Raw genomic sequence first — 18,243 nt, forward strand, 5'->3', positions numbered from 1 at the left:
CTGCGGGGCCGGCCCTGGAAAGGCTCGCTGGGTTTTGGGAGTGCTGAGGACCGAGGAGAGCCGGAGGAGCCCGGCCCCTGGAGGGAGAGGCCCTGCGCCCCGAGCAGTGTGTGTTTGCCCGGCGGGGCAAATCCTCTAGTCACATAACAAAAAAGAAAAAAGCAATGATTACCTCTAAATACAGTTACACTTCCAATAATTTTCTTATCTATAGTATACTAATAATATTTAAACATTTACATATGTTCTACCTCTAACACTACAGTTATTCAAAGTAACTAGCATTTCAGCCCATTTTCCAATTGGTCTCCTGCACCAGAGGCCAACAAGGACAAGCAGATGAAGAAGTGACCAGCTGTCTGGGATGGGCTTTTAAATGGAGTGGTGTGCCTTGTTGCTTTGAATCAATTTTTGATTTTATTTACCACTTTTTATGTGATATTAGTCTGATGCTGTTTCGTGTTTGCATTTTAATGATGTAAGCCGCATTGGGTACTTCTATGGAGAAAGCCTGGGGGAGGGGTTTAAAAATATTTTAAATAATAAATACCTTTGAGTTTGCAAAGCAATTGTACAGTTGCTCTGAAGCTTTTTAAATTGCTCTACGACTACTCTACAAGGTCTCAGGAGACACAGACATTGCCTTGAAAGTCTTCATGTCTCTTCACCCCCAAATTCAACATTAGGTTCACTACATACAAAAAAAATAGGCAAAGAAGAACACTGTTCTTACATATATTGCTTCTGCTCCTCATGATATTGCTCCTTGTTCTCCATGTTCTGCTCCAACAACATTTGGTTCTGCTGGCTCAGCATCTGGATCTGGCTCAAGAGATGGTGATTCTCTTCTTCCAAGTTCCCTTTCAGTCGAGCAAGCAGCTGTGCCGCAGACACAACACAGGTGAATTTTCTTTGCCCGTAACTCTCTTACGGGCCATTAATACAACTCGACATACCCACAGGAAGGTACTGAGACATGAATCCTTGATTATTACAAATCCCAGCTCTGTACTACACTAGCCCCAAAGGTTCACTGAATGTCCAAACCACTAACACCACCCATCCTTGCTACATCCACCAACTCCTTCAGATGCTTAGGGACTCTTGTGTCCTGTTGAAATCGACTGCCTGAGTGAAAGTATAAATGAGATGGCCCATCTTTGGCCATGCTGAAGTTCTGCAGAACAGGATGAAGTATCCCCTAGAAACAGTTATTCTCCCAGAGTCCTCAACTGAGATACTTAGCTAAAATAAGAAAGCCCATGTGTGTGTGTGTGTGTGTGTGTGTGTGCGCGCGCGCGCACGCGTGTAAGTCACAAAAGGCATAGAAAGAGTGGAACTTCTTCCTTCCACCTTGCTGTAAAGCAAGGACTGTTTGATTCAACAACAACCCAGTCATGACAGGCGGGTCTTGTCCAACAACAACTGACAATTAACAGCAAGTAGATTTTAATAAACTATACTACCTATAGACAAACGACACTTTCCTGGGCCTCCAATAACCACTCGTATTTCACAGTCCATAGATCTCACCTCACAGTGGTTGTCCAATTTGGTCAAGGAGATGTCCATAGTCTGATGCTGCTCTTTCAATTCATCATAGCGAGCCTGCCATCGGTTCAATTCTAGCTGGGAATTGTTCAGGGAGGTTTTCAATTCCTTGGTGTGGATATGAAGCCCTTCATACTCTGCCTTGAGCTTGCTATTTAAAAAATTCACCCTGAAAGTAGAAAAGTTAAATATCTCATCAATCAAATACCCAATAGCGATGTTAATAGAACCTTTGTAGGATTTAAATCTTCAACCGGCAAAAGAACTTAAGCTATTTGGTCTTACTATAGAATAGGAAATGATTTTTTAAAAAGCCCTGAACTCTAAAAGAAAGCTTTTGAGCCTTTGTTACTATAGTGAAGAAGGAGGCAGTTCCTTTTGCTGGTAACAAACAAACAAAAACACAACAACTTTATGCAAGATATGTAATATTAAAATATTTAAAATTTCAGTGATTAAAACGTTTGTTTTCAAAAGCAAGGATTCTGCTTTATATAGCAGAATTTATGTCACTAATTATGTCTTTTCTGTCAAAATCATAATTGTGGTGTTTGTGTCCTTTGAAACTAATAGTACATTTAACACAAGTATCTGCATTCTATATGATTTTTAGAGTGGTACTATTTAATATCTTGTAAAAGGCTTTCAAACTTCTTTTTGTGATTAAGTGGGTGGGGGCCCCAGAGTGAAAACAAAAGCAGCACTGTTAAGAGTTAAAAGTGAAAGTGAAAACACTATCAACACTTTACAAATAATCATTTCTGAATGCTAATAAAAACAGAATGAATACTGAACAATCATGTGCCATCAAGTCAATTCTGACTTATGCTGACCCTTTTAAGGGTTTTCTAGGTAGAGAATACTCAGAAGTGGTTTATCATTCCCTTCTTCTGGGGGTGGGGGTGCCCTGGGACTGTGCATTTTGCCCAAGGCCACACAGACTTAGTTTACTCACAGAAGGCAACCACTGGCTCCGCAACCAGATACAGTGGTGCCCTGCTTGACGATTACCTCATTAGATGAGGAAATCGCTTAACGATTAGGTTTTTGCGATCGCTTTTGCAATTGCAAAATGATGTTTATATGGGGGAATTTCGCTTCACGATGACTGGTTCCCTATTCGGGAACCGGTTTTTCGCTTAACGACGATCAAAACAGCTGATCATTGTGTTTCCAAAATGGCCACCCGCTGTGCAAAATGGCTCCCCGCTGTGTTAGGAATGGATTCCTCGCTATACAGGGGGCAGAAAATGGCCGCCCTATGGAGGATCTTTGCTGGATGAGCAGGTATTTCATCCATTGGAACACACTGAACGGTTTTCAATGCATTTCAATGGGCTTTTTTATTTCACTTGATGACGATTTCGCTCTACAGCGATTTCGCTGGAACGGATTAATGTCGTCAAGCGAGGCACCACTGTACCTAACTCACTGAGCTATCCAGCCAGCTCTTTAAAGAATGATTAACTATTTGCACAGGTTCTTATAAGTTCCCAGCAGCAATATGGGATCATCTAAGAAAAAGGGCTGCCACTATTTCAGAAGACAGGTACCTACCTTTCTAGTTCTTCTCTCAGCTTCTGATTCTCTGCTGCCATTATAGTGCTTGCTCTTTTTTCCTGCTGTAAAATATCTTTTTCTGATTGTAAAAACATTTCTAGTTCTTCCAGTTTGGCTTTGTGTTGTATCAAGCTGTTATATCTGTAAAGAAGAGTAAGAACAGCTTTTATTTTCCCTCAGCGCTTCTCACTATAAAGACAAGAACCAGAAATAAGAGCTGTCCTTTGCCTCAAAAATTCTGATAGTTTATTATAAAACATTAAGCATTTCTAAGCATCTGCTTTATTCTCTCCCATTCCAGTATGATCTAAAAGTGCTTAACTCCCAAATTGTAAAATGCCTGGCCCATCAGAAGGCAGGAAGGAGTGAACCCTGAATAGCTTTGGCAGGGGAAAAGGACCCTCTGTGGGCCAAATCTGAACATTTAATGGACTGGATTGGGCAGGTGGTACAGAGTGCTGGCATCCACATCTTAGAGCAGAGGTCACTGACTTTAGTAAGGCTAAGGGTTACTTTCAGATCTATCAGCAGTTCCAGGCACACACTCCTGAGACCCAGAGACTAAAGAGGGAGGGGTGTGAGCAAAGATATTAATTGGCTTACTCCATTTTAAAACCTTTTTTTTAAAGTAAAGTTTGCTGCAATGGTCTTTTGCTAACTGAGAAATTGACCTAACCTTTAAAAATAAGAAAATCTATGAAAATTAAAATTTAAAACTTAAAAATAAAACAGGGGGAGGGGGTTATGGGGTAAATTTTCTGATCAGAAAAAAAGTTAATTTCTTTGTTTTTAAAGATGTCTAGAAGCCAGGGAGCTCTAAAGGTACTGGAGCCCACAAAAACAGACCCCAGTCCTTTTTGCCAGCAACCATCTTACAGACTGTAACAAAAGCCTGAAGAGTGTAATTATTCTACTGCAGGGATGTGTTTACCCTGTCTGTCTTTCTACAAAATTCCACATTGGCTGAGACAAAGTTATTCTTCTGAGATACTATGCAAGAACCCCAACCTCTCTCCTAGATCTTTGTGTTCCAGGTCAAGATTTTTGTGCAGAGCTTTGAGGCAGCTGTGCTGCTGGATCAGTGTTTCATACTCCGTCGACTGCCGCTCGTGCAACGATGTCAGTTGCTCATGGTCTTGGAGGAGGGACTCGTATTGTGCTTTGAGCTGTTCTTTCTGCTTCAGCAGGTTGTCATATTCACTCTCCTTGGCCAGCTGCTGGTTTTGGAGCAAAGTGTTCTGTGCCATCAAGGAGGCGCTCTGGGAATTTAAGGTTGAATTCTCTACCTAACATTTCCAAAAGAAATATAAGGAACACCTTGACACACCAGCAATATATTAAAGGAAATGCCACAAAAGGCAAAAACAAAAATGGCGAACATTTCAGTTGTATGATGATTAGTTGTTGTTGTTTTTGCCCCTCCACAAAGAAAACACTGAGTCCATTAGTTCATTTCGGTTCAAATGGATCTATATGCATCTTCTAAAACATGAGCAAGAAGCTTTGTCTACAAAGCAGAGACTGAGGTTGGAAATGTTACATTTTGGGAGCAGAACTTCCACAATCCTTTAGCCAACATGGCAAATAGTATTTTGGAAGCTGCAATCCAAAAATGTATTTTTCCCCAAATTGTTCCATCTGAGCTGGGATGAGACAGTCTGCTTTTATCACTACAAGGAGCGTGAAGTGCCCGGGGAGAGCTAACTATTTTGTCTCTCCATCTTACTTTCCAGGGTGCTTTGGTTTTTTTTAAAAAATAAACTCCAGCCAACAAATTGCCACTATTAGAAAAAAGCAGGCCAGGGAGATCAAAGTAGTGAAGTGTAGGGAGGGGTAATTGTATTTCACTCACTTTCCTCATGAGTGCCATTTAGTGACAGAACTGGATACCTTCACCTGCCCTTTATGGGCAAGCAAGCGTATGATCTACTAAATTCCATTCTGTTACCTAGACCAAAATCCAGAATCTTTCTGAGCCTGGGGCATATATGCATGTATGTGTATAAAACATTACTTATTCTGAACACTGGAGAGAATAAACGACACGATTAGCTCTACTGTTCATGGAAAAGAATACCACCTTCCAATCCCGGTCCTGTTCTTTCTCTTCAGCATCAAATCCTCCACTGTATGGCTTGATTCAGCCTACTAATTAACATATCTCCATGGTGCTACTGAGACAGGGTTTGGTGCTTACGTACTCATTCTTTTCTGTTCCCGCAGGCTGCGGTAACCATGTGAGTTAGCTGAAGGGGGACATACATCTTGTGCTTTTGGAAAAGGCCAGACTAAAAGCTCTACTCAAAAGAACTTTATGGCCATTTTCTGTTCTAAAGCCAAGTGGTATTCAACAGGAGTGTGGAATATAGCCTAAATTTCATTCTCATGGATCCAATATTGCAGCCTAAGTGGTACCATATTTAAAATTGTAGCTGTATTTTCTGACTAATCTGTAATTTGAACTATTTTCATTTTCAAATAATTCATATTTTTCTCAACATCAAAATGAGAAGACTGATTAGAATACTGCAACTGTAATTGCACTCCTGTACAACATTCAGCTTCTGAGTGCTGTTTCTCTTCTTTTTCAACAGAGCTAAGCCCTGACAGAATATAAAATAACTTTTCAATATTCTCAAGAACTAGTACATCCACTATTTTCACTGATTTTAGGATAATGGTGTGCTGATTGTTTTTCTTTTCAACCCAACTGTCATTTAAACATGATGAGACCAATGCAAAACAAACAACCTCCCCTCCCAAATTAACAGGGAGTGGGTTTATGTTCTGCCCTCTTTAAAATAAAGCCACCTAGACAGTTCCTGTTTGCAACTTCTACGAATTTCTCTGACCTGGAGCTTGGCTGTTTGCGTTTGCATTGCTGTGTTGTGTTCTTGAAGGAACGCATTCTGCTTCTGCAGTGTCAGGATCTGATTGCTGAAGGAGCCATTCTGAGTTTCCAAATGTCTGAGCTGTTCCTTCAGAAGCTGCTTCTCTGCCTGCAGGGCTGCATTCTAAGAGAGAAGCATAACGTAAAAGACAGGACAAATACATGAAATTGCTACCTTTTCTGAAACTATCAATGATGCAAAGGGAGTCTGTCTTGTTTTTAAACCTCTCAAGAGCGCACAATGTGTAAGTGCCTTTTCAGTTACTGATCTTAAACTGGTCAGTGTGGTGCCAGGGAATCAAAGAACACCAGAGAGAGAGTGTCTGTCCCTCTGCCTCTGACAACCCACCCTTCACCATCTGCTACAGGAGGAGCAGCTGCAGGGTGTTTACTTTTCCCCTTCTTGTTAAAAATGAACATTAAATTCCAGTTGCCAGCTCCCTGGGACCAGAGAGCAGATGGGAAGCATACCTCGGCTGGAGAACTAAACAGAAAAACCAATCAGCCAAGTATCAGTTGTATCTCAAGGCAAGAGGCAGGCCAACCTAACTATCTGTTGGCCTGTTAAAAAACATGCCTGTCTTCCTTCCCCCGCCCCCAACTCTTGTAAAATGCAGCAAGTAATAGAAATGAAGCTCCACCTCCTGTTCCTTAAATCAGTGACTTTCAAATGGTGTTCTGAAGAAAATAGGAACTTCTCTTTAAAGCCTACCAGTGAGAAGGTAAACAATAGCAGGCATGTTCCTTGAATGTAATTCGGTCATCACTAATAATAACAAAAGCAAAGCAAAGCATGCACTTATATACTGTCCCACAGTGCTCAAAGCTCTCTCGGATTGATTCACAATTTAATTATGCAGGCTACACATTGCAATAGCCTTCCCTTCCAATATGGGCCAACCTAGCAGTTCAAAAGCATGCAAATGCAAGTAGATCAATAGGGACCACCTCAGTGGGAAGGTAACAGCGTTCCGTGTCTAAGTCGCACTGGCCATGTGACCATGGAAGATTGTCTTCGGACAAAACGCTGGCTCTATGGCTTGGAAACGGGGATGAGCACCGCCCCCTAGAGTCGAACACGACTGGACAAAAATTGTCAAGGGGAACCTTTACTTTTACCTTACCAATATGGAAACCCAAGAAAAGAACTATGTACGTTATAGGGCAGTCATTCTCCATCTCTCTCTCTCTTTCTTTTTTTGCCACGGCCCTTTCAGCTCTTTTCAGGTTCCAGAATCCATTGTCAAACAAATACACAACTTCTCACATTTTTCAGTTTGTGGCCCTCCTAAAGTGGCTCAGGATTCCACAGGGGGCCATGTGGCCTCACCTTGAGAATGGCTGTTTTAGGGAACCTTTTTCCTGTCCTGGAGTGAGAGACAGAGTGGAATCCTGGGCCGTGTCATGTGTAAATGTACACACCTTAAAAAGGATTCCCCACAAAATGTGCATGTTCCAGAGCTGGAACATGGCATTCTAGAAGGAAGAGCTTCTAGAAATAAAAATAAGAGCTTAAACCACTGGCCTCAATACCTAACTGCTCTAAAAGAGAAGCCTTCTCTCCACCTATAGGATACTGAAGGCAATAAGGGAAATAGAAGCAGACATAAATATATACAACCTAGCAGTCACTTCGTATGGTGATCATTATTAATCAATTCGTAAGGACACAAGTAATTCCACGTTATGGCTGTACTTGAAAGGAGAAAGCTTACATTCCTTTCCAGTTCTATAGCTCTGTCATTCACTTTCAAAAGTTCCATTGTTGCTTCTTTGTGATCTTCTTCCCATTTCCCTTTTGCCTGATGAATGGAAATGACATTTTCATTAGGCTGTTCTGATGAATTCTGCAGATTCTTTCCATTCTCTTGTTTCTTCTTGAGACCTTCAAAATCCTTTCTTACCTGTAAATGTAGACACAGGTTTTGTAAAATGCTTCATTGAATACAACTCTATGACCCACAGAATTGTTATTTAAAACTTAATCCAGAGCTCTTTTCCAAGAGATCCAAGAATTCATTTAAAATCAGGTAAAGATTTTTTTTTTCTGTTGAGGGCCACATTCTTTCAGAAGCAATCTGTTGAGGCCTTTATGCTGCCAATGTTGGGGCAACAGTCAAAAGAGGACAGCAGTCATTTCTCCTTCACTGCCACCCCCTTTATATCTCTCTTTTCCACCACCCCACTTCCTCTTGGGGTTTTCCTCTTACCATATTTAATTCATTCTGTAACTGATGATTTAAGTTCAGAAAGTCCTGTATTTGAGTCTCCAATAAAGCAATTTTCTCTTCTTTATTGGCTAGTGTTCTCTTTAGGACACACTCAGTTTTGCTTTCCAAGATCTTATACGCCCTGTGCAATACAAATGATAACGTATCAGTAATAGAAAACATACAGATACTACCATTTGATTAATATAAGCCATTCTTCGTCATGCTAGAAAAGATCTCATACAACACCTGTTTAAAATAAGGCTATACAAAAAGTTATTTCTTGGATTAGAAACATTAATTCAAGGGAAAAAAATCCCTGGGTGGTTCCTGGGTGAGCAGGAGGGGTTGGTGGGAGACAAACTAGAACTCATGGATCAATGCTACCATACAGACAGCATCTCAGTTCTGACACCAGTTATTATCCATGACTCACCCTCCCTTGCTTTGGCCACTGAATATACTGATTAGTTCCTGTTGGACCTGCAGCCCCAAATATATGGAATACATCATCCTGTTCATCTCTGCATTATGGCTTGGAATGAGCAAACAAGTACCATCTTTTAGCACTAAAACAGAATTGGTGGTTTCAACTGTCACCAACCCTTCAATCTACTTTTGTCAAACGTGTCAAGAGGTTGATATCCTGTTCATGTAAGTTCTGGAGTGAAAGGCTGAAGATGTCATCAGATGGGGCAATGTTTTCAAAATTAACCATAGGCTGCCCCTGTACCCAGGCTCCCAATCAATAACTTTCATTGTCTGGAACCCATGGGGGCCATAAAAGAGAATTAGGAAGTCTTAAATTACTCACCACCAGCAGGATGACTTAATAGTGGTGGTAATTTCACACAAAGACTTCCTCCTCCTGTTCTGCGGCACCCATGGTTTTTTGATGATGAAAGCCCCCCTCAGGACCCTTGGGGGCATTGGGACAGAAAGACAATGTGTTTAATTCCTTTAGAAAAGCCCTAGATGATGGCATCCTCAACCTTACACCTTAAAACTTAAATGAATAAGATTTCAGCCAGAATCTAGAGAACAGACGTCCAGCGGTTATGACAAAGGTAAAGAAAATCTTTCCAAAGCACCATCAGAAAGAAGCAGTCTTCTTACTTATCATCATTGCTGTTATCATCCTGTAGGAGTAACTCCTTATTTAATCCAATCTTCTGCAGTTCCTGGTCCAGTTTGTCCATATCATCAGACAACCTCTGACTCTTTAATTTCTCAAGAACCAAATCCTAAACATCAAATAACTTAATTAATTAGCATAATAATAAGAATGTTGTCATACAAATGCTCTTTAACAGCAGATTTGGGAGGCCCTCTGGATTACACTTCATACTATTTCAGCAGTAAAAAGGGATGACTGTTGGGGAGAAAAACTATGTAATCACCAGATGCGCATAGCTAACGTAAGACAAATAAATGTGACCTATGCTGCTGTTCTTATGTTTCAACTTGCACAGCTTCTTAGTCATTATAATGTTTTTTTGCATATGACCATCAGTGACAACTTAACATTTGTGAAGGCTAGTAAATGAAAATGGACTGCTGGGAATATGCCTATAAACACTCTGAATTACTGTATGTTTGTATATATTTTATATCCTGTAAAATAAAAGGATTAGTAGATTCAGTGGGTTTGGGCATTAATGCTTCTACTCCCAGGACCTGTTGTGAGCCACACCAACCCCCAAATGAGCAAAACGTTTATACGTCAAAAAGAATTCCTGCTGGAAGTCAACATTTGTGTTCATTTTTGTGGACTGGGGCCTTGTAGTCTATTTTGCTACAAAACTAGTGCTCCTGGAAAGTTCCAGAAAAAACTTTTTTTTTGCATAACCAGGTTTTACAAGCATAGCTAAACTCTCATTAAATCTTATTCTTCTAACTAGTATTTTGGGAAACAGTGGTGGTCTTTTTTTGTTTATTTATTTTAATTAAAAAATTTTATTTCTAAAGAATGAAGAGACAATTGACCATATTACAAATAGTAAATACAAAGCTATTCCCCACATTTATCCAACTCACATATATACCATTCCCCGTCACCATTTAAAGAAATATTGACCAACAATCTAAATTTCTTTTCAAACCACATGTCTCAAAGTCTATTTTGTCGGCATATTTTAATACAGTGGGGTCTCTACTTAAGAACGTCTCAACTTAAGAACAATCCAACTTAAGAACAGCTCTATTTGCTAAATTTTGCTTCTACTTGAGAACAGAAATCCAAGATAAGAACAGGAAAAAAACCTTTCCTGCTCTTTTTTTTAACCTTAGGTCATCTTAGGTTAAAAAAAATTCTCCCCCTAGTGGTAGAGCACGTATTAACCAGCTTTGCATTAGTTCCTATGGGAACTAATGCTTCAATGTACGAACGCACCTCTACATAACAAAAAAACAGCCAGAACGGATTAATTGGTTTTCAGTCCATTCCTATGGGAAATCTTGCCTCAACTTAAGAACGTTTCAACTTAAGAACACCATTCCAAAACGGATTAAGTTCTTAAGTAGAGGTTCCACTGTAGTTTCTATGGACGGAAAAGAGCAGATACGGATTAAATGGTTTTCAATGCATTCCTATGGGAAATGCAGCTTCAACATAAGAACTTTTCAACTTGAGAACCACCTTCCAATACGGATTAAGTTCTTAAGTAGAGACCCCACTGTAATGGCTTCCAATTTTCTGTGAATTTACTATGGCTTATTTCTCCTCTATGAAATCTAACTTTATTGGTCATTTTTTTCCATCAGCAATGTATGCCATATTTTACTTGTGAATGCTTGCAATGAGAGATCTTGGGCTTTTTTCCAATTTTTAGCTATTTCAGATCTTGCAGTACCTATAAGATTTGCAATTAATTCTTTATATTGTAGTTTCTCATTTCCCCCCGTGAATAATGAAAATAACATTAATGTTTCATTAATATCTATTTTTTGATTAGTCAGTGTTTCTATCCATCTAACTACCTCCTGCCATAAAGTTTCTATTTTGGGGCAAGAGATCCACATATGTTTGAGAGTTCCTTTTTTCCACAGTTCCTCCAACATTTATCAGATATATCTTTATTAATTCTATGTAGTTTTGTAGGGTATAGATGCCACCGATGCGGTACCTTTAGAACTGTTTCTTTTGCATTTGCTGATATAGATTTATATGGGTATTTTTTCCACATTCCTGTCCAAATTTCCTCAGGTATATTAATATTTAAATTTGTTTCCCACACTGTTTTAGATCCTCCACCTTTTCCATATTCTTTCTCAATAATGCTTTTATATATTAGTGAGGTTAGTCCTCTCTTTTTATTTTTATCTTTTTGTATACATTGTTCAAATTCAGTTAATGTTCTTAGAAAGCCAGTTTTTTGTTGTGAGTAGCGAAACTTCTTATTTGTTTTATTTGTAGCCAATTGCTTTTTATTTGCTTTGTTTCCTCTTCTATTTGCCTGATAGTAATTGGTTCCCCTGAATCGAATAAGTCATTAATTCTATATATTCCAATTTGCTTCCATTCCTTAAATTGTGCATATTTGTCTTTAGATTTAAAATCTGGATGATCCATGAGGGGACAATTTTTTAGTAGTGTAAATATACTTGTTTACTATGTCCATTTTCATTTCACTTTCCATTTTGACCCAATCAGAATTTTTACAATTCTTGTCAATTTGTATAAGTTTAATAATTTGGTTTATTTGTAAAGCTTCATAATATTTTTGAAGCTGTGGTATCCCTAATCCCCCCTTTTGACCCTGTCTATATTTGACACTATTTATGAATCTTATCTTCTTTCTCTTTCCGGCAATAAAATTTTCTAGCTTTCCTTCCCATAGTTTTACTTTTTTTGTATCTGGCTGTAATGGAATATTTTGGAATAGAAATTGAAATTTTGATAATATATAAGACTTAATCAAAGCGATTCTCCCCAGCATTGATAGGTTTAAATTGACCCACTTTGTCATTTTTTCTTTTGCGAATTTAAATAGATTTTTATAATTTCTGTAGATTAATTAAGATTTTTCGTTACCCATATTTGGGAAACAGTGGTTAATTAGAGACATGCTCCTTTCCTCAGGGCTTGAGTGGAGAGGCTTCATAAGTGAATAAATATTTGTGTGCATATTGGCTTAAGAAGCTGAGACACATTTGTCTGAATTGGGCCTCAGTGGGTAAATCCTTCTTGTGTCACCATAGATGTTGCTGCCCTGTGTGCCTGAATGTACAATTTAAGACTATGAAATAGGATCCTTATTTCTGTGGGTAAGCAATCAGCAAGGCAGGCACTAAGGCGGTAGGTTTCACATAATTTTACCAACTCAGTGGTTGTAGGTGCTGGAGGAATTTACTACAACTTACACAGGCTGCCATAAAGATCCAACCTTTCTCAATGTCACAACAATATGTAATACTCCTATTCACCACACAGTGGCTCCCCAATTCTTCATCTAGAGATCATGTCTATTATTTTCTGTACATCTACACTAGATGCTGAAAAGGGAGATGCATGCATATGGTTCAGACAACAACTATTAATATGAATTTGCTTGCCTCTCTCAATGTTGTTAGTGTTCTCTTATCAATGGTAACTTGCTTGAGAAGGTCTTTATTCTCTTTTTCTACTTCTTTCACCTTATTCAACGAATCTTTACATCTAGCAACTTCTCTTTCTAGTGTCTTGTTTTCCTTCTCCATTGTTGCTAGTCTGATACTATTCTCATCCAGATTTGCATCTTTCAGCTCCACCTGCTGCCAAAGTTTTTTGGTCTCCCTCTCCAGCACCTTCTTGTCTTTATCCAATTGAGACGTCTCTTGTTCCAATAGTTTCTTCTCCTTTTCCAACCACTCCATCCGCCTGTTTGAGACTTTCAGCTCCTCTAGCTTTCTCTGGAGGGTTTGATTTTCACTTTCAGCACCCTGCAGTTCTTTCTCCAACTCCTGGATCTTCTTGCCATTATTCTCCACAATCTGTTGGAGTCTTTCATTCTCTGCATTCACACTCTGATAACTCAGCTCCAACCTTTCAGATTTCTTGATCAAAACCTTTAACATTTCTACATTTTTCCTGAGCTCCTCTTTTTCCCTTTCCAACTCTTTATTTTCTGCCTCAATCTGGGCCATTTTCACGCTGGTAAATCTCATCGTCTCTACCATTCTCCTCAGTTCCAGGTTCTCTTCATCTAGTTCTTTGTTGTCCTTTTCCAGGCTCTCCAGTCGGACAGAAACGTTATGCAAAGTATCTAGAGATTTTTTCAACTTTCTATTCTCTGTTTCCAGATTACCATTTTCTTGTTCAAGCACCTCCACTTTCTCTGTGGTAATTTTCATAGCTGCAACTTTCTTTGTGAGCTGTTCATTCTCCCTCTCCAGACGATGAAGTTCTTTGTCCATTTCTTCTACTCTCTCCACTTTTTCTTTAACTTGCTCAAAGTCCTTCTGCAACTGCTTCTTCTCAAATTCTAGCTTGCTGAGTTTACTGCTAGTCTCTGTAACTGTCTCATGTAGTATTTTGTTTTCCATTTCAATGTCTTTCATCCTTGCCTCACTACTGACTTGAGATCGCTGCCTCAGAGACAAAACTACTCGGTTGAGGTGGTCCTTTTCTTTTTCCAAGTCTTTTATCTGCATTCAGAACAAAACAAAACAAAAAGATGAAGACTAATCAAATACCAGAAATCTAATATGGATATCAAGTACAGTAATCTCAAACTCTAGTTCCATCTTGCGAGATACAGAACATAATGACCTACATTAGAGCACAGCATGTCAAAGTATAAAAACTGCGTACACAGGTTAAAAACCTTTGGTGCTCTTCTTATGCAGTACTACCACCTTATAAAAGATATAGGCCTAAATCCTTTTGGTACTCCCAACTAGAATAGGCCCAGCATGTGTCAAACATGTCTGTCAGTGGGCCTACTCCACTGGAACTACCAACAGGATTCTGGCTACAGTGTTTGAAGATAACCAGACCCTGTTTGAGGATCAAGCTCTATCAGTGTGGCTAAAAACATCCCACCACTGCTGCTACCAGGGCTAGATGCACCAACAATCTTGCATGATATAAGACAAACTTATATCTTTTAAAGAATAACTAAAGCTATAAAGAGCAACAGCAAAGGTCTGGCAGTTCCCTCAACATTTTTTAAAATACAACCTGTGTACAATTGCTTCTGTACCTCAGTTTTCACTCTTGCAATGCCTGAAATCCTGTTGCTTAGTGTAATAAGTTGCACTAGAGTAGGTCCACACTGAATCATGGGGATTTGGTGAATCAACTTTTCCATATGTTCCATTGATTCAAATGGACCTACTCTTGTTATGACTTACTATGCCAAGCAACAGGATTTCAGCCAATATGTGACTTGAAGTGCATTTTCTCTTTGGGCCTAAAGGTGCCCCAAAATACACAGATTTGTGTAGAGATTAATGAGATGAAGTGTAATGAATGCTCAGCCCTTGCATTAAATTTTTGAGCAGGAACAACAATCAATATCCTCTTTTGTAAGCCAACCAAATATGGCTCTGAGATGAAACTTGCAAGGCCTATCTTTGCACCTGTCTCTCTTTGTCTGCCTTCAAGGTCTCCATCTTCTCCTGAAGCTCTTCCTTTTCTTTCAGGAGTTCCTCACTTAAAGTCTCCAAGTCTTGATTACTTTGCTTCTCTCTTTCAATCTGGTTTTGCAGTTTCTCAATCTGCATGGAAAAGATTAAGATAATATATCATGTATGCCAAGCTGAATGAGTATTCTTCACATAAAACAATCATTGTGAGAAAGCAGATACTTAAAAGGTGCCAATGCATTGATACTTTTCCTGAACAAAATCTAAGTAATTGAAATATTGACATGTCAACAAGAAAAATATTTTGGTAGTCAACTTTCTCAAGATGCTGTTTATATGGCAAACAACAGAATTTTTGAAGAACTCAGTTGCAGTTCTGAGACTAAAACCTGGGAGAGGAGGATTACGTTGGCATTATCTGGGAAGTTTCAGTGGGAGCCCTGAGGAGCTTTCATGTGATCTGTGGGCCACATTTTGTCCACCACTGAACAAAACTATGGTAAGGCTCTATGTGATTGAACCTTGGGCTGTGGTGTCCTCCTTTTTATCCCCTTCACTAGAGTGATGATGAGAGATGAAAACATGTGGCTTCTATTTTTTATCAACCAAAGTTTAATTTAACATTCTAAGCCTATACCATTAATTACAGCTGAATACTGAATCAAGCCCATTTCATAAACCATGCCTGAAGTTGGCTTATTTCATTAAGCTACTGTTAAGGCTACCTGCAGTTCTGACCTTAACGCTAAATTATTAATAAAATGACACAAAAGCTTCTAATCCTCTCACAGCTGAGGCTTGTTCAGCACTGAGCCACAGTTCATCAATGTGTCATCATAACTCCTCTTGCTTTTTTATACAACATCTCCATTACTCCATCTGTCTTCGGTGGCCTTCCCCAACCATTACATAGCTTCCAAACTTTATACCAACATTTCTTCTTTACAGGACTTAAGGTAGGCTCACAAGTATTAAAAAAATCAGACATAGTTAAGGGAAAAGCAATTCTCAACTTTCTTTATCTTCCACTAATCACTTTTGTCAAAGTAAGACCATGGATAAGTTAAAACGTGCATACAGATCCTGTAGAAGACGTACATTTTAAAAGGGACTTATACACTCTTAGATGATAAAGATTCTAAGAGCTAAAGTGAATTAAGGCTGTGACTACATCGTCAAATACAAAGGGACATAAACAAAACCTGTCTTTTTCTAGGGACATTTTAATGTTTACAAGTATTCTGTTATTATATTTGGTATCTATGGCAATTTTAAAGACCTAAACATTGCAGTAGTATTGTTGGGAATAGACACAAGCCAACAGAAATAATAAATATTAGTAGTTGGAAATTGTAATAAAACTGTTCAATATATATTTCGTTAGTATGGTATCTGTAAAACAAAAAGATAATGAACAATATAAACCCAATACTGTACATGTTACAGTTATAACTAGAGCATGAGGAATTCTATAATTCCATGTTGTGAAAATCTTCTGTCCCACATTTGCTGCTTCTATGTTCATCAGTGACAGCTTATCTTTGGTTTAGAACCACTGTTATAGAGGTGTGTGTGTGTGTGTGTGTGTGTGTGTGTGTGTGTGTGTGTGTGTGTGTGTGTGTGTGTGTGTGTGTGTGTGTGTGTGTGTGTGTGTGTGTGTGTGTGTGTGTGTGTGTGTGTGTGTGTGTGTGTGAGAGAGAGAGAGAGAGAGAGAGAGAGAGAGAGAGAGAGAGAGAGAGAGAGAGAGAGAGAGAGAGAGAGAGAGAGAGAGAGATTGACTCTAAGTCAGTGCTGGTGGTGGGGTGGAGGAGGGACAAAGGAAGGTATTTTCAGCATCAGACTTTACACTGACAAAGAGTATCCAGCTTCTGCCCAGCATCTAAACAAGCCTATTGAAGTTATTATTTGTACCTAAAATAAGCTAAGTAAGATATTCTCAATACTGTCAGTGACAACATATGGCTGCATTCAAGAAAGATGTGTGTGTAGGCTGCCAGATTACAAGTATACATTAGCCTATATTAGATAAGATGGCTCTTCCTATTAAGTAGATAAAACCATTTAACCTTTAGAAGTGGAACAGCAACATGCTTCATTGGTCCCCAGGGAGATGTAAGCTGAATGCCAGAATATAAATCTTCTGGAGTAATGACTGTTGTTCACAAGAGTCTCCCAGGAGACCAAAAATGAAATGGGGATGTCTGTTTAATTTGCTTTCTTCCTCTCTGTAGACATTTGGGATGAAAAATTAAAGCAATTTAGCTCAAGGCAAGTGGTTTATATGTCACTTGGATGTATGATTAGGACTTGTAGGAATTAAAATTAACATTACTGAAAGTGATTAGGCACATGCACTTTGCCATGACACATGATCTATCCCAGGGTATCTCCCCAATCATCAACTTTTGGATCTGTCAATAGAGAGTTCTGTGTTAAAGCTATCCTATACCATGTTAGGACCATAGGCCCACCTTGTCCAGTACAGTTCTACTTTGAGCAGCAGCAGCAGCAACTCTGTCTTGTCTTACAAACCAAAGAAATCAACAGAGTGCTATTATATGAGCACAAAGAAAAATCTGACACACTTGAAAGTAGGGCAGGTATAAAAACTTGAACTAAGTTGCTAACACTGACCAGAAGGTTCATTTCAGGATTCAGACAACTCTTGATAAGTTCAACTAATGTTTAATGTATCCTCTGAAGATGCCGGCCACAGAGACTGGCGAAACATCAGGAAGAACAACCTTCAGAACACGGCCAAAGAGCCCGAAAAAACCACAACAACCATCAACTAACGTTGTTACCCACTTTCTGTCCAAGCTGTTGATTCTCATTCTTCATTTCCACAAATCTGAGACTATTCTCTTCAGTAGTTACAGATGCATCCCTCAGCTCCTGGATGATATTTTGCAAGCTCTGGTTGTCTTTTTCAAGCTTCAAGATGCGACTTGATGCACATTCATTCAGTTCAAAGACAAAAGATTTCCTTGCTGTTGAAATATAATGTCCAGAAAAATCCGGCTGTCTCAGATTCATAAACAAGAATCTACTATCAAGATGACAACAACAGTAACAACAGTAGCAACCCTTTCCAGGATGTTGTAGGTATAGAGCAGTGATGGAGAACCTTTTTGAGCCTCAAACTGGAAAAAAACAAAACCCCAACCCATCAGGTGGCGCTGTCTAAGCAGAAGTGGCAGCGGAAGGGGGAATCCCAGAGACAGAAGTGCCTCCAGAAGATCCCACTCTGGATCCACCTCCAATTGTGCCCACCTCCAGCTGCTTCAGATCCTGGCCTGAAGCCTGGCTGTTGGGGCACTAGCACCGTGGCTTCAGCCACCTCCTCAGGTTTGGTTGCCGGGGATAGGGATCTAGCAACTTATGGCTTGCGTTTTCACAGAGAAGGCTCTGTGTGCCAGCTGTGGTATAGAGTAATCAGAAGTGGTTGACCATTCCCTTCTTCTG

At 39.3% G+C, this 18,243-nt stretch overlaps 1 protein-coding gene across 6 annotated transcripts in view; it reads right to left on the reverse strand.

Moving 5' to 3' along the window:
• The window catches only part of CCDC88C (coiled-coil and HOOK domain protein 88C), a 122,935-nt gene that overhangs the window by 15,359 nt on the left and 89,333 nt on the right, over positions 1 to 18,243 (reverse strand). For all 6 annotated transcript variants that reach the window (XM_072986575.2, XM_020807587.3, XM_078383728.1 and 3 more), the window contains exons 13-23: positions 17,587 to 17,768; positions 14,773 to 14,910; positions 12,766 to 13,836; positions 9,328 to 9,455; positions 8,212 to 8,353; positions 7,717 to 7,905; positions 5,964 to 6,125; positions 4,120 to 4,397; positions 3,109 to 3,252; positions 1,534 to 1,720; positions 734 to 879 (exon numbers count right to left, since the gene is read on the reverse strand). In XM_072986575.2, coding sequence (XP_072842676.2) covers positions 734 to 879; positions 1,534 to 1,720; positions 3,109 to 3,252; positions 4,120 to 4,397; positions 5,964 to 6,125; positions 7,717 to 7,905; positions 8,212 to 8,353; positions 9,328 to 9,455; positions 12,766 to 13,836; positions 14,773 to 14,910; positions 17,587 to 17,768 — 2,767 coding nt within the window. The remainder of the gene's footprint in view (positions 1 to 733; positions 880 to 1,533; positions 1,721 to 3,108; positions 3,253 to 4,119; positions 4,398 to 5,963; positions 6,126 to 7,716; positions 7,906 to 8,211; positions 8,354 to 9,327; positions 9,456 to 12,765; positions 13,837 to 14,772; positions 14,911 to 17,586; positions 17,769 to 18,243) is intronic.

Source organism: Pogona vitticeps, chromosome 1, assembly GCF_051106095.1.
Source record: "Pogona vitticeps strain Pit_001003342236 chromosome 1, PviZW2.1, whole genome shotgun sequence".
NCBI classification, from domain to species: Eukaryota; Metazoa; Chordata; class Lepidosauria; order Squamata; family Agamidae; genus Pogona; species Pogona vitticeps.